General features: G+C 42.0%; 1 protein-coding gene across 3 annotated transcripts in view; it reads left to right on the top strand.

Annotated features, from left to right (window-relative positions):
- The window catches only part of LOC108247600 (Down syndrome cell adhesion molecule-like protein 1 homolog), a 67,115-nt gene that overhangs the window by 9,485 nt on the left and 31,801 nt on the right, over nt 1–25,829 (top strand). For all 3 annotated transcript variants that reach the window (XM_037979206.1, XM_017435867.3, XM_037979207.1), the window contains exons 2-3: nt 5,314–5,634; nt 9,800–9,946. In XM_037979206.1, the coding sequence (XP_037835134.1) occupies nt 5,314–5,634; nt 9,800–9,946 (468 nt within the window). The remainder of the gene's footprint in view (nt 1–5,313; nt 5,635–9,799; nt 9,947–25,829) is intronic.

The following is a 25,829-nucleotide window of genomic DNA, read 5'->3' as shown; positions in this document are numbered from 1 at the left end:
GTTGGCTGGACTAACTTCCAAAATAAGTCAAAATCTGCATGAAATATTCTTTTCTCAAATGGTTTTCTTTCGTAATTTTTAGTTTTTTCATCAGCGGTGTCCTGGCTTTCTCTGCTATCGATTCTGGAGAAGTGATCCAAGTTATTGACCCGTTTGAGTGTCATTTGATCTTGGGCAGCAAATAAATGAAGGCACCTATGACATGAAGATGAGCACTGAGATTATATTGTGACAAAACATAATTTAACATGTTCATAAAGTTATTCTGAATATATTTGCTTTGACAACCAGCAGCAGCCCTGGGTTTAAATCTGCACATGATAGTTCTACGTACTTTAGGTCAAATTATCACAACTTCTCCTCTTTACTGGTAGCTACATTATTAGAATGAATTTAGATTTATGAATCTATGTTCATAGATCTATATTTATGAAACTCAGGACCTTTTCAGATAAGGCTGTATAAATGGTAAGAAGCAAAAACATTCAGATAGATGTTCATTTAAACATACAGCCCCTGACGTAGATAGAAGGTGGATGCTTAAATCACAAATCTCTCCAAACATCAAACTTTTGTTGCATTTTAAATGGTCTTTTATGACACCGTATGAACGGTTGGTTGAGGTTAAAGTTTCTGTAAAGCAACGAGTCGTTGCTCATTCAGTCACTCGGAGCTGCTGTCAGATTAACAGAAAGGAGTTCATGTCTGAAAAGGAGCTTAAATGTTACAAAAATAAAACTTTTACTGCATTACATCATGCTTGGACAGGATTCCTGCCTGACTCACATCAGAAGGATGTTTTTATTGGTTCTGGACAAAACGTCTATGATTCTGAACTTTTTCACAGTTTTATAAAATTACATCCTTTTTTTTATCATTTGGATTTTGAGATGTGTAGCAATTGAACCAGCGGATTTAAAATTTTTAGATGTTTCCATTGTTCCGGGGTTTTCTGTTCAGTGGCGTTGTTGTGATGGTTTGTATTCAGCCCTAAACGCCAGAGCCGCCATGGACACCCACTTTGGCTCCTCCCAGTGTGCCTGAACGCATGTTTTTGAGTGTGTGTTTGAAGCTTTTTATGTCTGTGTGTGTGTGTATGTGTGTTTCAGTTTAGTCAGGGTGTGTTCTGCATGGGTTTGACATGCTTTGAGTGGTTGGAGTTTGCTCTGATCCACTTCCCGCTCCACAGTCCCCCAGTGCCTACGCCCCCCCAGGCCATATAATCTACTGTATGAGAGGTACTTTCGCTGCCCACTGACCCCCTCCCCCCAAGCTACCAGAGTGACCCCTCACTCCTCTGCTTTAGTGCTGTCCCCCCAATGGGAGATTATAGATATTGCAATCTTTAATATGGGCTTTATGCTCAGGGGCCATTATCAGTAATCTGTGGAGGCGGGGGAGTGAGTGTATGTGTGTTGGGGGGGGGGGCAGTCTGACCTGGTTTTTGCAGCCCCACCACAGGACTGACAGACATTTTATATACCATCTGTAACACGTTGCCGAGATTTATCAATCTCTGAAGAGTGACGCTTCTTGTTTTTTAAAGGAAGCTACAGCTAACCCAGGGGATGGATAAGAGGGCAGATTCTTTTCTTCGATCCGTGCCTTGAGTTTATCGTGGTTGAGTCGAACTTTACTAGTAAACGTTCAGAACAACAAAAGCTGTCGCGTTTAGATGGACCATCACACGATCAGATGCTCGTTTCCAAGCCTTACACCCCATAGTTTGAAAGTCTGGGGTGTTTTGCGGGTTATTTCCTTCTCTTTTTTGTTCATAAAATTGTTTTTCAGAAACAATGTCATTTGCTGTCATAAATACTGTATGTACTTATCTACTATTACCTAATAGTAGCTAAATATTGTACATGATAATAAGGAAAATCTCAGCAACCTTGGAAATATTACAGCTTGTTTTTTTGACATGACTCAAAGATTTACAAAATTCAAAAACAGAAGGCGATTTATTGTATTTGCCCCAATTTGATTATTGACCAGGGCAAAAGGTGGGTGATAATGTTTTTGCCTGTCTGTGTGTGCTGGTGTCTGACTCTTACCAAAAACCTCTCATGGCCTCTGGACAGATTCTGCAAATTTTAGTGAAACTTGCAGAAAGAAATCACTGAATGTACTGCACATCTACTACTGATTAACTTTTGGAGTCAGTCCACTTCAAAATGGCCACCACAGCCAGCACATCTAAAGAAAAACAAACAACAAAAATTGATACAATTCAGACAGTTTGACACATATAGAGCTGTAGATGGATGCGGTAGTAGCTGGCAGTCATTCACAACACATACTCCGAGCATAACATCTCACAATATCTCATGAGATTGTGGATAACGTTACAAATTCTCAAGGTTTGACCAAAATGGCTGCAGCTCCATCATTTCTCATCATAAGATGATGTCAGTCTAAAACTCAGCAGGTGATATGCATTCCTTCAAAGGATGCTACACCTTTATTTAAATCATGTCAGCCCATCAAATAAAATCACACTGCTGGGACTCTTGCAGCTATTTTAGACTCTATTGATTGAACATTTTCAAACTGCCTTATGAAAAGTTGTCTATAGATCTACTTCAGCATTGATTACATTAATGCAACAGTCATTTATCAGTGAGGGCTCTCTTCATCAGATCAGGTGTGTTAAAACCCTGCATTTAGACACATCACACCCAGGCTCACCTCGCCGCAGTGCCTCTCTGTTAGGTTGTGCATCGATGTAAAAACTTATCACTCACCCTAAAGTTTTAACGCCCTTGCCTCCCATCTCAAAACTTTGTTTCCTTCCAACCTTTAAGGTCCACAATCGGTGCTTCGCTAACGGTTTGTAACAAAGATCAGGACTTTTTCCCTTAAAACCTCCATTTTATGGCGTCTCTCTGAACTCAAGCTCTCAAATCCCTCCTTAAAACTTTGCTCTTTGTCAAAGCCTCCATCTGTGTCGAACATGAGGGGAAAGCATTTATCACATCTTTTTGAATGATTGTTTTGGAATCATTCAGCTAACCTTATTTCCCTTTTTGTGAATTGATTTTTAACATAAAAAAATGTATGAAAAAATGATTAAAAAATAACAACAAACTTATTGAAATTATTGATTTTCTTTTTCTTTTTTGCTTTAGGAGACAGTACATTTTGAATTAAACTATATAGCCTAAAAACCAAGATGTCCACTGTTTTTCATTCTTTTATTTCATTCACTTTTATTTTATTAAAAGAAATTCAAACTCTCCGACCTTTTTAAAATACATTTTAAGACATCAAGTCTTTTTTTGAACGAATCCTCATCAGAAATCATTGTTAACTCTGTTATGTGACACAGAATGTTGTGATTGATTTAGATCATGATTAAACATAAAAAGCTGAATTTATATTTCAAACACCTGATGCTCTTTTCTCATCACAATACAGTGATGACACAAAATTAAAGGGACAGTTCACTTGGTTTTCCTGACAATATTCCTCTTGTTGTTATTTACCTACTGGTCAATTTAAAAGGAGAAATTTATTTGACTTGTTTGGCAAAGACAACTATGAAGTTTACAATCCAACAATGTGGCAATCTGAACCAAAATCATTGACGTGATAGCTCAGATCTTTTAATATTTATTTAATATCTCTGGAAAGGTTAAGAACAATTCCTATCTTACCTGTTGCAGGTACCTCAGTTTGGAGAAACAGAGTTTAATTCTGATCATTCTGATTCAGAATGACAAGCTAACAGCTAATCCATGAACTTCCATAGCGCTTCATGCAAACTCTGTTTCATGAACCTTTACATCACCTTCAGTTTCACGTGCCATGGTTATTTACGTACCATTTTATGGTTATTTGCTCGTGCTAATTGCAGCATCTAGCTGCAGCCGTCCCCGTGCAGCACCTTCAGCAAGAATATAATTCTGCCAGGAGAATCAGGTAATTGAAAGCTGAGTTGAAGTTTGGAAAATAGTGTTTTCAGGAACCACTATGAAATGTTGAGACAGGAAATCTACTTCAATCATGGCCCTTGTTTGCCACTGGCCTATCCTGGATGAAAACTTTTGCCTCTTTCTCCATACAGTGCAGTGATTGATGTCACAGTTGGGGAGGTACAAACTATTGATAATTATCTGACTGAACATCACTTAAAAGCTCACTTGAGTGTCCCTTTAAGATGCTTCCTCTGTTTTTAGACTAATAGACAGACTAAATTGCTGCTTGTTGGTTTGATATTTGGAGCGATGTTCAGTAGGTGGACAAAGCGGAGTTGGAATAAGACAGGATTTTGAAGGGAAGGGTCGAATATTTAAAAAAAAAAAGTTAAATAATTACCAATTAACTCAAAGAAAGTTTTTGCTTAAAATGCCTACACCTAGGCCCCTCTCGGGCTAGCTGTTAGCTCATCAGTCTAGTCAGATTTAAACTCTATTTTGCCAAACTGCAGTCATACAAAGAGCTATCTACAACAGGTAAGATACTAATCGTTAACCCTCCACAGAACCAAACTCCAAAAGCTCAGATGTATCTCTTTTAAGGGACATTTTAGTCTGTTTTAAAATATTTCTGTGCTGATTTTTTCTGGTGGGTGACGGGTGGGTGAACATGTGGTGGATTGAGTGTGTATGAGTTGACATATTGTAATTTAAAATCAGTGATGGTTAACATCCACATCTGTCCGTGATTGGTGCCTCCCACCCACCCATTAAGTTATCTGTTAATCTTTTCCTATAGTAACCCCAAATTTGATTCCCCCCCCCTAAAATCTTTTCTCTTTTTACTCTCCTTTCTGTGCTGGAGGTGTAAGTGTTTAATCTATGAGTAACATGAATGTCTGTGTGTGCACGTTTGTCAGTGTGTGCGTGTGTGTGTCTGTGTGTTAAATATGTAAGGAGATTAAACAGACTTAAAATCTCTGCGTCTGGCATAGAAATTCCAATCACATAACCTATCAGTGAGCCCCCCCCCACCCCGCCCTCTCTGCCTGTCTCTGGTTGTCTTTGTGTATGTGCGCACAAACTGTACGGAGGTAACAGACACCCACCCACCCCCCTCCTCCTCCTCCTCCCATCCCATCCACCTAAACCATCACAGGCTTTAGCTCAAATCCCCAGCTTTTTCCGTCACATGACCGATGTTTGCAGCTGGACATTTGACATACATTTGTTATGGTTATTTTGCGACACATCTGAAGGGCATTCCCACCCTATTACTGGGACGCTTTCTGGTTTGAATGTTGACTCGGTACCAGTTTGTACTTCGGGGTGTTCGCCCTTTGTGACATTTGACCTCTGCTGGACTGTTAGCTGATAAAGTCGTGTCTGTTTGCAGTACACAGTGAGGATGTGGGCTCTACCAGGCTGTACTTTGTGAACGCCTCCCTGCAGAGGGTCACCTACTCCAGCTCCGTGGGGGTGTCCCTGCCCTGTCCTGCGGGGGGCACCCCCAGTGCCATACTGCGCTGGTACCTGGCCACCGGCGACGACATCTACGACGTGCCCCACATCCGCCATGTGCACGCCAATGGCACCCTCCAGCTGTACCCCTTCTCGCCGTCGGCCTACAACAGCTACATCCACGACAACGACTACTTTTGCACGGCTGAGAACCAGGCCGGCAAGATCCGCAGCCCTAACATCCGCATCAAAGCTGGTGAGTATTCGCCAAGTGAAAAGTTCCTAGTGAGACACGATGCCACGAGTAAAGTGAGACCGTTGTTAGAGCATAAAAGAGAGCAGATGTGATTGACAGCTGCAAAAAAAGAAAGAAAGAAAGAAAAAAAAAAGCTCAACCCACATTGAATCACCTGCTCTAAAATAGCCCCTGACCTGAACACAGATTGACCTAGAACACAGAGAGAACATCTGCATCACAGAGACCACATCCGGCCTCCATCTTTACTCGCACCTTTCAGACAGTCTGTGACGCAGCCCTGCACTGAACGTCAACATCATCCCCTTCAGCTGCAGCACGGAAATAATGAACCCCAATTCCAAAAAAAGATTGGACTTTGATTTGTTTACTATGTTCCTCTGTCAATAAAATATGGGTTTATGAGATTTGCAAATCATTGTTTTCAGTGTTTGTTTTGTTTTGGTTCATTTTTTTACACTTGAGACAAAAACCCTACTTTTTTGGAACTGGGGTTCTACGAAAGGTAAACCTTAAAACCCCTTGCAATTTTAAAGACATCCAAATTAGACCACTTCATTCCCATGAACAGTTTTGTCACTTCAGAAAAGAGTAAAACAAGTGGACTTTGAAAACCCTTTTTAAATTTTCCCCAAGCTTTTAGGAGAAGACTCATAAGGTGCTGAAAAGTATTCCCCACTCAGTGATTGAGTGTTATTGATCTTTCCATAATGTTTTCTGTGCTAAAGCTTTAACTCATCATTCAAATCATACACTAACAGTAGACACTGATGAGCTTATTGGAAACAGACATTAATTATTTATTAGTTAGTTAATACATTAAAAACTGCCATTCCTTAAAGGAATGCATTTTGCCTGCTGCCTTGCATGTCAAAGTTTTAAACTAAGCTCATTTTGTGATAAGAAACAGCACAGTTATATCCGTCTTGGTCAAACCTTGTAAATGATGTTATGCAGAATCTGATGTCGGGTTGTGAGATCTCATGAGCTGTGAGACTTTGAGTATGTGTTAAGGATGACTCTCAGCTACTACCACACCAAGCTTTAGCTCAATATTTGTAAAATGACCTGGGTTGTAGCCATTTTTGTGTTGGCTAAGGTCAACTAGCTGTGGAGGTCATCTTAAATTGGGTTGACTCAAAAAGTTAATCAGCATGTGCATCCAGTATTTATTTTCTGAGAGTTTCATTCAGATCTTTCCACTGTGTCACCAGACATACACATTAACACACACATACACAGGCAGCTACATGATCGCCTGCCTGTCATGGCGGTGGGCTGTAATAAACATCAGCAGATGTTGCAGATGGTCTAATTTTGGATATTTTGACCAGAGGCTGCCTCTGTTGCTATCTCCTCCTCCTTTCTTTCCTCCTTCTCCTGCCTGCTCCCTCCTTCTTCGAACTGTCCTCTTGTGCCAGGCTAAATTTAGCCACAACACACTTCTTTAATTATCCCTCATTAACAAACCTAATTGGTGCTTTCCATTGATTAGACTATGTGAGGCTGTTTTAATAAGCCTAAAGGAAAGACGAAGAAGAAGAAGAAGAAGAAGAAGTACATCGGGGCTGTTCGAGTTAAACTGCAACCATTGGCCCCGCCCAGTTCCATTTCCTCTCATTCATTCAGGCCGTTTGCCCTCCCTCCCTTCCCGCCTACCATCAACATCTGTTTTTATATTCTGCCTCCCAACACCGGCCTGAACTAATACTCATATTCATTCTAAAACTAATGCCAACGCCAAGTTGGGGATTTGAGCCAGGACCCTGGGCAGCCGGTTCCCACATGAGCAGAAAAAACCTGGCCCCGGGAGCCGAGGGATTAGCATGAACCAAACGTCCTGGGTCGGGCCTGTTAGCTTTGGTGAACAGGTCAACTGTCGGACACAATGTGGATGTTTTGTTGTGGCGAACAACAATGACAGGGATTACGTTTAACAATAAAGGCCTAGCATTCCCTAAAGGAATCGCCCATTACCTTTAATGCCAGACATTCAAACTAACATCACCTTATGTTGTTCAACCTTAAAAATAACATTATGTGCAGTATCATGGGATATTAACCGTGATCTTGCATGATTTATTAGTTTGAGTATCTGTTGTGATTGACTCTCAGCTACTGCCACACCAAATTTTTGCTCCATGTCTGTTAAATTTATAGACTTATAGCCATTTTGGTGTAGGCCAAGATTGATTAGCTGTGGCAGCCATCTTCAATAGGTTTGACTCCAAAAGTTCATCAGTTGTAGATATCCAGCCATAAATCACTTCCTGAAAGTTTCATTACAATTTGTTCAGTGATTCATGAGATATTTTGCTAACAGACAGACAGGGTTGACTGCAGTAGTTAATGGCAAAGTTTTACACACAGATCTTGCACGATCAGCTACTCCTCAGTTTATATGTTGGGGACTGGTCTCAGCTACTAACACAGCAAATTTTAGCTCAATATCTGTTAAATACATTGAGCTATAGCCATCTTTGTGTTTGCTAAAATTGCTGTTCTGTGGCGGCGATCCTGAATTAATGTGACTCCAAAACATTACTCAGTGGTAGATATACATTCAGTGAATACTTTCTGCAAGTTTCATTAAAATTCATCCAGTAGTTCAGGTAATATTTTGCTAACAGTACAGACAAAAACATGGTCGCCCTGCCTTCGCCTTCGGTGGCGGGCGATAATGAGTCCAACTGCTTCATGTCAACCACCTCCTAATACACATCAGAAATGACTCGTTATGGCCAATAAACACGGATCCGCTTTGTTTGATTTATCTTTCCTAAAACAAGATGTAAATTTGCATGCGCGTGTTTGCAGCAGGAATGTTTGCATACCGTTTCCGTGTCTGTTACCAGGCAGGGGATTCCAAAGCAGTCTCTTAGCAACCTTCAGATACGTCCTGGCTTTCATGTGATTTTTGCTAATGAGCTGCTGCTCATTCAACAGAGGGGAAAATATTGCGTGAACCTGCGGAAACTGAAGCGCCAAAATAAAATAAAAAGAAAATGATACTGATGATCTGTATCCTGATGAAGTTCGGAGCGAATAAAATGTGTTTTTTTTTTGTGATGATGTCACGCCAAGACCAGAAAACGACTTCCTCTTTGTTCCTTTTCTAATGGCGGCCTGAGTCATATCTGGTAAAAGCGAAGGCGGGATTAGATGAGCTCAGATCAGAGATGAAAGCAGTCCGATATTTTCCAACGAATAAATGTGGCGTCTCGTGATAATTGATGAAAAGGCTGTTGAGCGCCGATGTGTTGTTCTTAAATTGATGTTTTTGTTTTAGATGTTGATAATATTCACACGTGTCGGTAATGCTTTTGGTAAATTTTGTGAAGGCGTCACGGCAGTGGATCGTCCGCCTCCATCTATCCCAGCATCCTCCTCTGTCACACCAACCCTCTTTCAACCATCTTCCTCCTTCGCATCCACAAACTTCCTCTGTGGTCTTCCTCTTTTCCTCCTCCCTGGTTGCCCCATGCTCAACATCCTTCGTCCAATATATCCACTGTCCCTCCTCTGCACATGTCCAAACCATCTCAGTCTCTAACTTTGTCTCCAAACTGAGCTGCCCCTCTGATATGCGCTTTTCCAGTCTTATTCATTTTTGTTCTTCCCAATAGGAACCTTGACAACTTCATCTCTGCCACCTGTTTATTCTTTAGCAATTATTTGAGAAAAGTCAGTATAATTTGACCTCTTGTTTGCTCATTGAAGGGAAATCCTGGAACTCCTCATGAGATAATAAAAGCTTTCAGCCACGGCCAAAAGGCAAAAGGTGGGCGATGATGTTTCTGCCTGTCTGTGTAAGCAAAATGTCTCATGAACCATGACTTAATCCAGTCTAAATGGCCACCACAGTTAAATGGCATTAGCCAACACAAAAATGGCTACAATTCAGCCAGTTTTACAGCTTTTGAGTTAAAATTTGGTGTAGTAGTAGCTGAGAGTCATTCACAACACATACTCTGAGTGCTGACAGTTTACATGAGATTTGATGATGTTACACAAAATGTTATATACAACATTTGACCAAAGCATCTATTTCTCAACATTAGATGATCTAAGTTTAAAACTCTGGCGTAAAGGTTGGCGGGTGACATGCGATCCTTCAACAGGTGCAAAGTTTTTACTTTCTAATGTTGTTTGTGCTCGTGTGCAGTTTTCAGGGAGCCCTACACTGTGCGGGTGGCGGACCAGCGCTCAATGCGGGGCAACGTAGCAGTGTTCAAGTGCCTCATCCCTGCTGCTGTCCAGGAGTACGTCAGCGTCGTGTCCTGGGAAAGAGACACCGTTTCCATCGTTCCAGGTAGGACGTGAAGTTAATTAGGCCTGAATCGCATGGTGGGCAGTTTGAAGTGCTACGTTTAGAAATGTCTTTATGTTTCCTGCGTCTGGTTCTGCGTGAGGAGGGTTTCGACGCACAGCTGAACTCCTAACGCGCGTCTTCTGTCTGCTCGCTGTTGTGGATCACCGAGCCGGTCCCTCTCCCCTGCACGTCTGTCCTCGCTCCCTCTCCTTCATCCTCCTCCTGTTCTCTTTTGACATTTCCCTCTTTCTGTCTCGCCTTTTCACCGCTCTCTCCTCATCGCATTCGATTTTTCCTGAGCTCATGTCAAGTCCTGCATGTAATTGTGCCTGACACTAAAGAAAACGAAAGACAGAGACCCACTCTCCATGCCGCGCGGCTGCTCCACAGCCTCTGCTCATCAGATCTATTTCGGTCCGCTCCCGGCTCGTCTTTCCACCATGTCCTTGAAGAACAAGGCCACAATTAGAGACACTGGATGTCAATAGGACTGTGCCCTCACATTCATCTTCATTAACCTCATTTGTGTGGGAGAGGGTCTGAGAATAGGACAGAGACAGAAACGTTCAGTTCAGACTTCCTGTCTACTGTCTATAGCCTTTTTTATTTTATTTTTTTATTTATGTTTAGGACGTGCATTTAAAGCCTTTCTAACAGTGCACAGGAGAGGGTTGAGGGGAGGGAAACAGAAGCAAGGAGGGTAGTAGGGCAAGAACGGCCTCAGGTCCTGAGACAGATGGTGTTGTATTTTATATGTATGCAAAAACACAGATATCATGTTGCACCAATACTGTAGAACCCCAATTCTGAAAAAAGGCTGTGCAAATGTAAATAAAACAAAATGTAATGATTTGAAAATGTCATAAACCTATATTTTATTCACAATGGAACATAGTAAACATATTAAATGATTAAACTAAGTAATAATATCTGTTTTCTCTTCTTAAACCCCAACAAAACAGGGTAATTTTGTATTTATGGCAGAAAAACATCTTAAGAAGTTTAGACTGACGCAACAAAGGCTTTAAAAGTAAAAGGTGCAAATAAGAAGCCACTGGAAAGGCTTTTTTTTAGCTAGTTAGGTTAACTGGTAGGTCAGTGAGAAGATGAGCAAAAATGAGCAAAATCTGGAAAAGGCTCTGATCTTAAACTACGAGACTGAAAGTCAGTATTGGACGCCGGTGATCTTCAGGTCCTCAGGCGGAGCTGCATTAAAAACAAATCTGATTTTACTACGAACATCCCTGCATGGACTGCACTGAATTGTCTGTAAACACAGCGTGCCGTGTCATCCACAGCTGCTGGGTAAACCTCTGTCATGCAAAGAGAAAGCCAAAGAACAAGACCATTCAGAAACGCTGCCGTCTTCTCAGAACCAAAACTCATTTAAATGGACTGAGGCAAAGAAAAAACTGTTCTGTGGTCAGACGAATCAAAATCTGAAAATGTTTTTGAAAACCATAGACGCCATAATCTTTGTGCTAGAAAAGAGGAGGCACCATCCTGACTGTTATCAGCAAACAGTTCATAAGCCTGCCTCTCTGATGGTATGGGGGTGCATTACTGCCTCTGTCAAAGGCAGCTCACACATCTGGAAAGGCACCATCAGTGGAGAAAAGAACATTCAAGTTTTAGACCAACATCTGCTTCCATCCAGATGATGCTAAACCTCAAACTGCATCCATTACAGCAACATGGCTTCTTAGTAGAAGAGTCCAGGTTCTGAACTGAGCTGCCTGCAGTCCAGACCTCAACAACTGAAAACATCTGACGCCTCATGAAGCAACAAAACCAGCAAAGACGACCCAGGACTGTAGAACAGCTAGAATCCTCCGTCAGACAAGAATGGGACAACATTTCCCTCCAAAACCTCCAGCAGCTGCTCTCCTCAGCTTTCAGATGTTTACAGACTGCTGTTAAAAGAAGAGGAGACGGTTCATGGTGGGAAACAACAACTTTTTAGAGATGTGTGGTTGCCATTAATTTCAAAATGACCTTTTTTTTAAATAAAAAGTACAGTTTTCTAGTTTCAACATTTGATATGTTTACAATAAAATATGGGTTTGTGAGATTTGAAGATCTTTGCATTCTGTTTTTATTGACATTTTACACAATGTCCCAAATTGTTTTGAATTAGGGTTGTACTATATTTGTTCATTTTATTTATCAGACTTTAATTTGCATCCAGATCATTGAAGTTTCTTGCTGAACTTTGCTTAGTTTCTTAATTTCTTAATTTTGCTTATCTACATACATGTTGAAAACAGATATTTAACTCACTTTTTATTGTTGCAAAAGTCTGATATTAATGACATAAAACACTACAAACTGCCTTTGATAGCGTCTTGTTTTGTCACGCACTAAAATCATGAAAATTATCACACAGACGCTCATAATTGCTCACCACCAAAAGGGAGATAATGTTTTTGTCTGTGTGTTTGTCTAATAATATGAATTTCATTAAGGAATCCTGGGCCTTTAGTTTTTTTCAAAGTTCCATGCAAGAATTTCTGCACGTTTTGTTGTTTGCTGTTAACAGAATACATTTAAAATCTTCGCACCTTTCTGGTTTTTTTGTTTTGGTTTGTTGTCATCGTGTCCTTCTACTTAGCTCATCCCTTTTTTCTATTCGTACCGTTGTTTTTCATGGTGACACGACCTCCTGTGATTCCCCAGCATATACAAAGACGATCTCGTGTGGATGTGTCACTTGTGTCTCTGTTTGTCATCTCCGTGTGCCGTCATCAGGCTGCTGGGTGTAATTAGGAGTATATAGGTCAGCTGATGAGCAGTGAGTGTGAGAGTCGGAGGCTGAACATAATGAGCTGCGCACAGAGCTAAGCATTTGGGTTTTTTGTTGGGTTTTTTAAATTTAGAAATGTAGCAAACACTTGTTTTGTTCAACCGTTTCCTGTTAATCAACGCAGTGACCTCATCAATGTCCCAGCCAATCAGCAGACTCACAAACAGCTAACCGTTCCCGCAAGGAGCATTTTTATTGCCCGCCTGCTGTGTGCGTCTGTTCATTTGTCTGTTAGCAAAATATCTCATGAACTACCGGAATGCTTTTAATGAACCTCTCTGAAAGTCATTTTCTGATGACCTACAACTGATGAACTTTTAGAGTCAAACCAATTTAAGATGGTTTGACTCTAAAAAAGCTAATTGAACATATCAAACACAGGAATGGCTATAACTCAGACAGCTTTATGGATATTTAGCTAAAATTTGGCGTGGTAGAAGCTGAGAGTCATCCACAACACATACTCTGAGCACTAACTGACTGCTAAGATCTTTGTGTAAAACTTTCCCATTAACTCTTGAAGACGGCTTTGTCTGTCTGTTAGCAAAATATCTCATGAACCACTGAACTGATTTTAATGACTCTTTCATAAAGTAATGATTGAATGTCAATTTAGAACTGATGAACTTTTGGAGTCCATCCGATTCAAGATGTCTGCCACAGCAAAGCTTTAGAGGCACAAAAATGGCTAAAATTCAGTTAATTTTACAGATACTGAGCTAAAATTCAGTGAGGTAGTAACTGAGAGTCATCTTCTACTTGCTAACAGATTTCAGTTTAAATGTCTGGCATGAAAGGCAGCGGGCAATATGCATTCCTTCAAGTAATGCAAGGCTTTTAATTGATTCTGATATTCTGGCCCTTTTTTAACCATCTCTCACTGTCTTTTGGTTTTTGGCCCTGCTCGGCCAGCAGACCTCAGTGTGAGCAGATCTAATGAAGATGTGAAAATTAAAATTGATTTTGTGACTGAAAAGCTCTCCGCGTGTGAGTGAGTGGCTGATTGCCTGTCACCATCTCCGGAGCTCTTCTTCAAAAAGCACAGCGGGAGGTGTTTGCAGCTCATCCGGGCTCAGTAAAGGTGAACATGTCGGGTTCGTTTCGTCACGTAGTGAAGTCGTAATTTCATCCCCTCACGTGTTTACATTCCACCTGATTCAAGGTGGCCGCCATAGTGAAGCAACCTTAACGGACACAAAAATGGCTGTAACTCGTTCATCTCTTCAGATGTTGAGCTGAAACGTGCTGTGATGGTGGCTAAGAGTCCCTCACAACACATCAACACGTTTCACGAGCAAACTGATCACTTGAGAACTTTGTTTAAAACTTTGGTGTGCAGTGCGATGAACACTATGGAAGCCTCCAAGGAAAGCTGCTTTTATTTGTTGTTGTTTATGCCTTTATTATTTAAATCTCAGCTGAGTTCAACTTTTAAAGGCCAGTCTGTGCCACAGAGTCTCACGAAGGTTGTTTCGTTTCTCACCATCTGCACCCAGCGCGGGAGAACGCAAGTGACGAGACAGTTCTGTTTTCTTTCGTATTAAAATGCAAATGCTCTTCTTATTTCTTGACTCCATGCCTGCAGTTTTTCATGGCGGAGTCATTAAATGCAGACAGGGATCATTAGCACCAGTCACGTACCGGTCGCAAGGTGGAGTTGATGACATAACACAACACAGCCGTGCCCTTTGAACCCCAACAGGTTCCATTTTGTCAAACGCACATGGTCCCCATCTGGTGCGTTGCGTGTTTGTGTCTGTGTGTGTGTGTGTGTGTGTGTCCCCTCGCCTGTCCCACTTTCACGTCCAGCCAGGACAGTGGGGGGAGTTTTAGGATGGGAGGGGTGCAAGCAGACTGACTTATTTCCCTCTCACTTCCCCGTCCCGTACTGTACTGTCCCTGTAGTTAGGCCTTGTGTTCATGTGTGTGTGTGTGTGTGTGTGTGTGTGTGTGAGACCCTTGTGAGGCTCTGGTGTCCCGCTAGTCTGAGCTGTGATGTGAAGGAGGGGAGCTGGAGCAGAGGCAGGGAGATGGAGGGTTTGTGGACAGGAATAGAAACAACAGTGGGTCACAGAGAGTGTTCAGGCTGCAGATCGAAGCAGCAGAAAGCTAATGAGAGGCTCTGATGAATAGAGACTGGACCAGCAGATGGCTGCAGCCACATGGTGGCCCGCAGAAGATGCCCGACCATGGCCCGTCTGATACACCTGCCACACAGCTCGCTCATGTTTATGGATTCGCAAAGCAGTCTGACAAATGTGGGCATGAAATCTTGGTCTGAAAAGCGAACACTGATGGGAAAGTAAAAGCCTTTGTGGAAGGATAGGTGAATTTAATCCGCGTGAGCGCGTTAAAGCTTAATTAAAAGGCCTCAACGCTAACTCAGGTCTGAAAGTGAGTCACCAGGTGGCGAGGTCACTTACAGGCTACGTTACAGATCGATCCACAGCCCCTCGGGTATCTGCTGGATGTTAGGATGCTCAATATGCATGACGCTGCACAACCTACATCTACACACTGATCCACACAGCTAAAGAAACAACAGTGGAGTTGATCAGTTTGCAAGAAAGCTGCAAAATCTCAGTTTGACTGTGAGTTTCTCTGAGAGTGTTTTTTTAACAAATGTGCCACATAATGGTAAAAGTTGCTCAATAAAACTTTCCTCAGCTTGTATCTATCTATCTATCTATCGTTCGTACTGTAAACTAGTAATAAACAGGTTATATATAACTAATGTAATTACATTGGCCATAAAAAGTGTTTTTCTTTTTGTTTGGAGGTCCTTATGAGAAAAAAACAACTGTGCAGGTCTTTACACGTTTTCAACCCATCACGAAGTGTGCTTCAAGTTTTAATGTCCTTGAACAAAAGAGAGAGAAAAAGTTGGGCCAAAAGCTGATATTTTAATGGACTTCGCTCTCCTCAAGCGGCAGAAAGGGCCAGACTATGAACTCTTTTAGGAACAATCTAAGAGGAGGGTTTGATTCTCAAAACTAGTATTTTTAAAAGGAGTAATTTGGTCATTTTTGAAGTGATGTTCTGTCAGGGAGTTATCAGTAGTTAGTAGCTTATCAGCTGTGACATCAGTCATAGAGCCCAGAGAAAAGGGCAGTAGTCAAGCTAATGGCCAGCCAAATGAGGACCCACTTTGTATTGTTTTCAAGCTTATAAAACAACTCTTTCAAGTCATACAAGTGGGAAAGTACACAACATTAGCTGATATTGAACTTCTACGCTTTTGCACGATACCATTTGTTTGGTTTGTCAGTTTTCTCAACCGAGTGACATCTGTTTTACTCTGCAGACGTAAGAGCGCCGAGCACAGACCGAGTCGTCGTGTTGTTGGTGCTGAGGCTGCTGAATAGTTCAGTCCACCTGATCAGCACATCTAGTCGGTCAAAAGTTTACTCAACTAGCCTGAAAAAAGACTTCAGGCCTTTTCTTTGTGCTCCATGATTGATGTCACAGCTGATAGGGTACTAACTATAGATAACTATCTGACAGAACATCACTTCAAATTGACCAAACTCTCTTTAAGGCTTAATAATAACGCAATCCGATTGATTTTAACTTTGGCCACCACATGTGACAACTTAGCAGCTATGTGTTTAACATGTATATACATGACTGTTATCTGCATACATTAAAACTACATAATAATTTCAAACATGTCAGCAGGATACATGCACAGTGTTTAATGTTCTTTTCTTCCTCCGGGTACAGTCTTCAGTTGTACCTCTCAGTAATTAAAACGTGATTATTGTCTTAAAGCTCCTCACAGGTGTTGGGGGGGAACCTGACAAAGTCAGAGAGACCTCATGGAGAGCAGCAGTGTGCGAGGACACGATGTCTGTTTGTGTTGGAAATCTGTGCTCGCGCTCTCGGAGCAAGAATACATTAATGGAGACACTCGTCTGGAACACCACGGACTCTTGTAAACACCGGTCTGACACACACACTCGCATGCAGCAAGTACAAGTGTACAAACCACAAACATACATTTCTCTCCCCCCCCCCATCAAGCGCAACACAATAAAGCCATTTTCAGGTTTCGCATGAGGCTGCCCGAGTACGGAGCGCTCATTAAACATTAACTCGGGGTACATTAGGGCCGCGGCGTGCCCCGCTGTTTGAAGCCTGTCCTGTTGTTGTGGGCGCATCGGGACGTTGTGGGACAGAGGAGGATGAGGAGCACGTGGCATCCCCGGGGCTCTTGGAACACATCGACTATCCCCCCCCTCCCTCCTCGTCATTGGGTCACACATCATCCCTCTCTCATTGCTGTCCCATGTGGCACGCAGCAGGCCGTAAGGAGGGGGGAGGCCGGGGGGGCCTATAACATGCAGATGAAGGTGCCTCTAGTTTTTTTTTTTGTATTTTTTTTACGTGCGAGCAGTTAATGCTGAGCTGCTTCCTGCGGATCGGTCTGCTTACGTTGAAATGGAACCAGGCTAATTTGCCTCCGTCAGCTCTTTCTGCACGGTCTCTGGATATTTTTTGCGCCCCTCTTTCATTTGCCCCGGTGAAAGCCGGAGCAGGGCAGGAACAGATGGAGCGCTGGCAGCCATCTTTTACTCAGTTAGGTTGAGTAGGCACGTGGGTGGGTGTGTTAATTAGCGCAAATAAGTGCATGCGCCTGCATGTGTGTGTTGTCTGTGTGTACAAGGGGCACAATAGGCATAATTATATCTGCTTGAGAGGCCCAGTTGTGTGTGTGTGTAGGGTAAGAAGGAGCTTTTGGGGAGGGGGGGGCAGAGAGGCGGAGTTCAGCAATGGCCCGAACACAGGCTTTGTGTGTTCAGAGCGGAGGGCTGACAAGTGTCGGCTATTATAGACTATTTACACACTACCACACTCGCCTGCTCACGTGCACTTAACTCACATAAAGCACACACTCCACCACCACCGCCGCCGCCGCTCCCCTCCGCCTCTTCTCTCTTTGTGTCTCCATCAAACACACACGGGGGCTGTACGGGCATGTTTACAGTGTGTCAGTGTATCAGTGTCACTCAGTGTAAGAGGGAAAGATGGGAAAGCCCCCTGCGAGCACATCACTCTGACAGAAATCTGGCCACTATTTCACCCTGAAAGTCGGTACACGGCAGCTGAGGAAGGCGAGGAGAGGCTGTGGGATGTGTGTTTTTATGTGCAGGTGTTATAAGTCCTAAAGGAAATGCAGCTTTTATGAAAGAAAATGAAGCAATTTTAGTTATGCTCATATTTTACACAACGAAGAAATGCAGGAAAGGGAGATAGTAGCGCACAAATCTTTTTTTTTTCTTCTTTACATAAAATCTGATGTTTTGACGTGAGTTCTGTAAAAAGGGTTATGAACAATTCATTTCTTGCTTGTTGGAGAAAGCTTTTTGAACAACCTCAGTTGGAGGAACAAAGTTCTGACGGCTAATCTGAGCTTTATAACAACTCTATTCTTAAAAACAATTTTAAAGCAGTTCAAGCAAATATTATCTTAGAAACCTTTACATGACCGTCAGTTTAGTGTTTTGTGGTTATTTGCACAGAATTTTATGGTTGTCTGCAAGCAAAAATAGCAGCAAGCAGCTAGCTGTAGCACCTTCAATGTAGCTTGAGGCACGTTGATACTATTTCTGTATTGGGAGATCGACAACGATGCAAATGTTCATAAAAATAGCGTTTGCATGAACTACTGTGAAATTTTGAGATTGATTAGCTCAGATTAGCCATTAACTCATCAGTCTGTTCAGGATGAAATTTTTCCTAACTGAGGTTGTTCACCAGGTAAGATATTAACTGTTCACAGCCTTTACTAAAAGCCTCACTGCAAAAGACTTGAACTATTGCTTTGAGATCGAAATAATTGTCTATCGCAGGCAGAAGCTTCAAAAATGACTGACAGCTGAAGAAAGGTTTCAGCCTTGGTGGGGGTCAAACTGTGTTATTTTACTGGTACTTTGTGTCAATTTCAGGTTGTTTCATTCATTTCTTGTCTGTAGATTCTCATCACCAGAGGGTTTTCATTTTCCATATTTTATAAAAATAAAGAATTGGTTTCGGCTCTGCGAAAGATAGCCGCTAATCTTAAATTTGAACCCCACCCAGAGTCCTTAGGGAAAGTGAAAGCAGGAAGGCTTGTGTCAAGGCTTAAAGAAGAAGAAGTGGAGGGTTTATGTGGCCTGGAATGGGGTAAGAAATAGGATTTGAGTAAAGAGGTTTTACCTACTTTCTTCTGCATCCTTCCATTCTTTTTTTTTGTTAAGGCTAACAAAAGAAGGATTAGTGTCGGGAGATTACTGCACAAGCTCTACTAAGAAATTGTATTTAAGGAAATGCTTATTTACTGAAACGTTCAGAGCCGTAGCAAGAAGTTCGGATCTGATTTTCAATCTTCAATCTCTATTTTACTGACGTTATGAAGGGCAGCGATTTTCAGTTTAATCTTTGTTTTTGAAACGGCTCAACTTGTGAGAGTTTGGAAACTGTATCCTACATTTTTTTTATTTTATTAGATTTAATGAGACAGCTACATGTGGTTGTAAGTACTACAAATTAAATGTGTGTGCGTGATCGTAAAAAGTGTGTTAGCAGCTGAAACCAAAATAATAGCCGCTACGATGAAGAGACTCCTGCTTTGTGATGTTTCTGTGAATGTAGTCGGATGCTCAGAGACCGTGAGGAGTCATGATCAGGGATCAAACAGGATCCCTGGTGGTTAACAAAGTGCCATGTTCCTACACGACCTCCCAATCACACCTATTGATCCGCCTCGCTATTAGCTGTCCAAACACACGCAGAGGTCAAAATCAGCACTGCCGGCCCCGATCGACTCCAGCGGACGGGAAGGTGAACGGAGCCTCAGAAACGCCTGCCTGACGGTGACGTCTGCGAAAAGCCTTTAGCTTTTGTTTGTGGATTAGCTCGTACATACGAAATGTTGCAAGCACACCAGTCGATAATTTAGCATTCTCACAGCTCAGCCAAACTCTCGTAAGATCGTAGCTCGCTGAAAAAGACACAAACATAGTACAGAGATGAAACAAACACCGGGGGTTGCTTTCTAGGATTGGTTTGAAATGGATGTACGTCCCTTCAGAATCAAAGGTTTGTAATCCTGCAGATATAATTGGATGGTTTCATGCAAAAAGTGACAATGGTGTGAAAGTTTATTAAACAAAAATGTGGTCTTACTTACAGGTTTATAGCACTTTACAGTTATGTGTAAAAACAGGAAAAATCTGAATCCACTATGGTTTTACTTAGGCTCTGAACAGGAAGAGCTCAGTGACTAGTTATACCACACGCTAATCTGCTCTCATCCTAAATTGTAAGTTGCTGTTATTTTGTCATAAATACCCAGTTTCAACAGTGATGCTGAAAGGTTTATATGTGTAGATTTATGACACCAAACGATCCTTGTGTGTAAAACCTTGGGAGGGAAACTGAGCTGTCAGGGTGACATAGTTGAATTGTATCTTGAGTAAAATAATTATATTTTTTTCCACAGTAAACTTTATCAACCAAGTATTTTTGTTGAGACACGGCAGCAACAAAAGGATGCTTGTAACCTAAGATACCTTCTCTGGAGTTTATCAAAGTTTTTGTTTGGCACAACAGTTATTAATTAGACAGAAAAATATGAAGCTTTAATTTTACAGTAAAGTTATCACTGCGTTTAAGAGAGTTATTGTTTGTATAAAAATAATAATAATAAAAATTACCTAGCATTCAACATCTGTTTTTTATTTTTCCTAAGACCTTCATACACACCAAAACCATGATTTAGACGTACCATTACACCCTGAGTTACTACCTCTTAAAATCTACTTTATTTGAAACTGTGTTATTTGATCTTTAGACTCTGTGTGCGTTTGAGGTCATTTGGCGGTTCTTTCTGGTAAACATGCTAAATCTCTGTGTGTGTTAGTGTGTGTATCGGTGTGTGTGTGTGTGTGTAGCAGCATTTATGTTCTGTGTCTGTCTCTGGGCTGGGCAGTGACACTCCTCTGCCACCAGCACTCTAATAGGGAGAGACCAGGCAGCTCACTCTGGGCTGCTAATGCAGCTCACTGCCCCGGGCCATGGGCTAAGCTGGAGTACACTGCATGACACACACACACACACACACACACACGGACAAAGACACAAACAGACATCTGATGGCAGACAGTAGCTCCAACTCTGTCTTATCGGTAACTGAATCAAAGTAAGGTGAGGGCTTTCTGCCACCAGATGTTTACTTGGTGTGGAGCTCCGAGTTTAAGCTTTAGAGCGCAGACAATTAGCAGTTCAGAAGTTATTAGGACATCCAGTAGAGTGTAGGTGTGTGGACCATAGAGGCATGTGTCTGTATGGTTTATTGTGTGTATGTAGTTTGTCTCTCGCGGGACTCTCATTATCACTGCTGTCCCAGATGTCACCAAGCACATGAAACGCACGTCATGAATAATGGAGTCCTATTTCTACATCTCTCCCTATTTCTCTCCTCCCCGCCCGCCACCCTCCTTCCCCCGCCGTCCCTCGTTTTCCTCTGATGCTCGCGCTGTTTCTTAATCTCCGTGCGGCTGCCTCCGCGGTGCGACGGCGAGCTGGGCCTTACGCAGCACCGCCAGCCCGCCTGGTTAGGAGGGCTTCACGGGCGAGGAACATGGCGCCTCTGCAGCGCGAGAAGCATCTCCCGCATGCAACCGGTTTTAAAGCCTGTCCCCGACGATCCGCTCAGACTCTCCACAGGGCCCTCCATGGCATCCCCTCCCCCAGACTGTTTAAAGTCACGTAGGGCGAATTGGGACAGAGTGGCCAGTGGAGCAGAAGAGATGTGGTCCCATCGCAATGGAAACTGGACCCTGCTCTCTCCATGTCACCCCCTCCTTTACCTCCGCCCCCCACTTCTGTCCCCTCAACTTTTCTGGCATCCTCCACACTCGTATAGGGTTGAGATAACAGAGGCAGGGCGAGGGGGGTGGGGGGGTGCATGATTGAAAGGTGAGGTAAGCAGTCAGAATTGGTTAGGAAAGAGGACAGAAGTCAGGATTAGACAGTGAAGCGTGGCTTTTTAATGAAAACATGACAGTGCTGCAGCTTCTTCCAGCGTCCTGCAGCCCAACCCCTCCTCCCTGAAAGTGAACAAGTGACAAAGAGGCGAGTGAGGAAGAAGAGGGAGCTGAGTGCCGAGATTCAGACATTGCTCATGCTGCGTTAGACTTAACTGGCATATTGATTCATGCTCTGTCTGAACTGTTTGGTTGCCTTAACAAAGTCTCTTTTATCAAGGAGATGCTGCAGGGCGGGCTCCTATTGGGCGACGTGTTGTTGCACATCATTAGGGTCAATAAAACCTGCTTTGAACGTGATGTGAAATTTCTTCCTTTTGTCTCTCCTCTTGTTGTCAAGATGAAATCATGAAGTACTTATCTGCCCATTTTCTCCTTTAACACGTTCCCTTTCCTTGCAAAGCTGGACCGCTGCCGTTCCCCGACTAATTTTAACCTGTAGTTTATTAATTTTTCTGCCAGCAGGGAAATATTTTCTGTCCTATTTTAAGCCTGCTGGGTGTTTCTGAGCGTGTGTAGGTGCCTAACATGTCAGAATTTGCGGGCGCCGAGCATATTCCAGCTCTGCAGAGAATATCTCCGGAATACCTTGCGCTTTTTTCCCCCCTTCCTTTCCCCTTTCGTCTCCTTTCTGTGACAGTCACAAGTCTTTGATCCGCTCCTCCTTCCCTCTGTCTCCTCACCTCCTTTCAAATTCTTCTCTGCAACCTGCTGTTGGGAGTTAATGTATGAAGTGAAGGGGGAAAAAACGGAGGGTTGATTTGATAAATTCACATTTAGAATACTTTGTTTTCAAACTAAAACTTTACAGATTATTATAATTCAACTGCTGACTTCAAAACAACCAACTAAAGTTAATATTCATGTGGATTTGCAGTCTCACATAAACCTCAAAAGCCTTTTTAAGTGCGCATGTTTACTCCTTTGAAGGTTAAAGTACTTATCTATGTGTAATTTACATTTTTGCTCAGCTTCGTGACACTTATTATGGACTGCAAAATGTCTTTTTTAAATGTTTTACTTAATTGGTTGGACTTAAATGGTAAATATGATGTGCTTGCAGGCGTCTCTTTCACGCCTGATCTAACAGTTTGTGTTTATATTTCATCCTTGACATATGTTTTTAAAAAACAGTGTAGTTTGGTTTTCTTCGTATTACTAGGAGTTTGGGGAATTTTGGTTGTTTAGTTATGTTCTTAGGTTTGGTTCTTGCTCATCATTGGCTTTTATTGTCCCCGATAAGTCTCTGGTTTACTCAACACCACCTGTCGTCTGTTAGTAATCAGCACACCTATTGATTGTTCCCATCTTCAGCTTTTCTCAGCCGTTGTCAGATTGTTTATATCCAAGTATGTTGCTGTTGGTTTGCCAGTTTCCCTGTTTATCTTAGTTTTGATAAGAACAAGTCTTGTTGAGCTCCTGAATCTGCCACTAACCATGACTGTCGGCAGTAAAACCTCCGACCTTCCTTTGTTTTAGCTGATTTTCTCCCTCTGTTGCTTGGTAAAGCAGGAGCTCGTATTGTCGAGGGAAAGGCCTACAGAAAGTACAGTCATTGGTCATAATCTGTTCAGTAAGACGAAGGCAGCAGGGACCAGAAGGAAACCAGGGGATTGAGCTCAGTAACTCATTAACATTTACCAAGCATACAGGGGACTCCTATAGAAAATGTCAGAGCACCTGTGCTGCACCCTAAAATCTGGACAAAACGGTGTGGTTTACTCAGTGAACTGGTTAAATGGCGTGGCCACAATGATCACGTGGCCGCCACAGCCGCCCCCATGTTTATGATTTATTCTACTGGAGCACACTTTTAAAATAAAACTAAGCAGGTTTAGACCAGTTTTTTTTTAACAGCTATTATTTATTGGGAACCCCCATGATCATTTCAAGACATTCTGGAGAGTCTCTCACTAATGTTTTTCGACCATTAGTCCCCAGCAGTCGCAGCCCGGTGTGATGCTACTGTTAGCAGAGGTAGAAACGACCCTTACAGCAGTAATGTGTGGAAAACCTGCATACAGTGTGGCTCTTGTGAATTTCATTTTTCTCTTTAGGTTCGTAGAAGCCAAAGTACTTCCAAACACTGGCTTTTGATGCAGAAAATACTTGTAGTTGTTGTCCATGTCTCTGATGGCAAAAACCGTCCCAGCTCTGCCTTTTCACGTTTCTCATGATGCTATTAACCTTAAGTAATAACCAATTTTTTATGCTTTTAAAAAAAATTCAGAACCGCTTGTGTACGCATCAACATGCATCCAAAAATAGAGCGTGACCTTTGCCCCTAGAGGAAACTGTTTCCCATAAAGCAAGCAGGTCAGATTGCAGAAACCCTCATCTTAACTTTCAACCTGCACACAAATAACTGAGCTCAGAAGAGCTCCAGAACCAAAAAAGGTGCGCTGTTTCGCATGCTCGCAAAAATTTTACATCACTTACAAATTTTTCGGCGACTCCAAGGTTGCGGCTGGCAGTTTCTTGCTAAACATATCTTTGTCTCGTTTCAAATGATTTCAGCAGAAATTTCGGGCCAGCATTTTCTGCAGCTGCCAAACCACAAAGGTTACACCGTCGCCGTCAGCCTTGGCGGTCGTAAAGCGCGGTGCGATTAAATAATTGGCGAAAGTACACTAAAATCTTAAGACGACGGCAGTAAAGAAGGCCCTAGCAACAGGGAGAGGATGAAGAAAGAGTTAGAGTCGGAGGGTTGGTGGTGGGGGGGAGAGATGCAGAACATCAATAAATAATGGTCCCGCTGAGGAGGTAGAAATATGGGCCTCGTTATCTTTGCACCGACGCCTTCATTTGCATGTGAGAAAATGAGGCTGCCGCTAACTCACACACACACACTGCGCACACACACTCTTTTGGGCCCACGTCGGCTACAGTATATGTTCTATTTATAGACAATGTCATACTTTTAGGGGTTTTTTTTGTTTGTTTTTTTATTCTCATGCACACATTTATTTTGCAATATTTCCCCATTTCCTTTATGTGTTTTTGGAATCGGATCTGTTCTGTTTTGTGACTACACGGCGCCCAGTTTGTTAAATTATATTAAAAGAATAGGCAAAACGAACTTTTATTAGACAATGTGTTTCATGGGAACGTTCATATGAGTTACGTTTTTGCTCAGAGAATATCCTTCAAGTCCAACAACACCGAGCTTTGGATTCTGATTAACAGGCTTTTATTCTAACTGGTTGGTAGATCTGAGCCATATTTCAACTTATGAACTCATAAATGTAGAACTATAGGTGTAAAATGTGAGATTTTAGGTTTATATTGAGGCTGTAAGTGTGATTTTTTATCCAGTTTGGGAACTATAATCAAAACAAATAACTTAAATTTTAAAAGCCAAGAGGAGATTCAAACTGATGTAGATAAAAACATTATGAAGCTTCAGCTCATTAAATAGTTTCAAGTTGTAAAATGAAGTGATTTGTGCTTTTATTCTAGGCTTTTTTGTCTTAAGAATCAACTGAAACAAGACTTGTTTTACTGGTTCAGTAGTTCCACAAAGATAAAAATAGTTTATATCTGCACAAAGGATTTGTGAACATTTTTGCTCTGTTTTTGTAAAAGTAAAGTTAAACAAAACTGTAAAAAAAAGTGTGGATTTCCAGTTGTGTGCCTTCCTTTTATGATCAGCCAGTGGTTTTCTGTGTTTCTGGACAGTTTTTCCTCCATGTGCTCAGTTTGTTATCGGCGATAATGTTTGCGTGTGTTCATGTGTCTGTCTGTTAGCAAAATATCTCACGTGCCACTGGATGGGTTTTAAAGAAACTTTCAGGAAGTGATCATCGCATGTTCATCTGCAACTCATTAACTTTTGGAGTCAACCCATTTCAAGATGGCCACCACAGCTAATCAGTCTTAGTCTGGTTATAACTGGCTATAGCTCAATCAGTTTTACAAATATTGAGCTGAAATTTGGTGTGGTAGTAGCTGAGAGTCATCTTCCACACATACTTCAAGCGCCAACAGATGATGTGAGACCTTAAAACATGGCATGAGATTTACAGCTTTTTCTTTCATCAAATAAATAAAA

The sequence above is a fragment of the Kryptolebias marmoratus genome, linkage group LG13 (assembly GCF_001649575.2).
Source record: "Kryptolebias marmoratus isolate JLee-2015 linkage group LG13, ASM164957v2, whole genome shotgun sequence".
NCBI classification, from domain to species: domain Eukaryota; kingdom Metazoa; phylum Chordata; class Actinopteri; order Cyprinodontiformes; family Rivulidae; genus Kryptolebias; species Kryptolebias marmoratus.
Note: the sequence above shows the minus strand (reverse complement) of the source record. Positions and strands in the feature narration are given on the sequence as shown.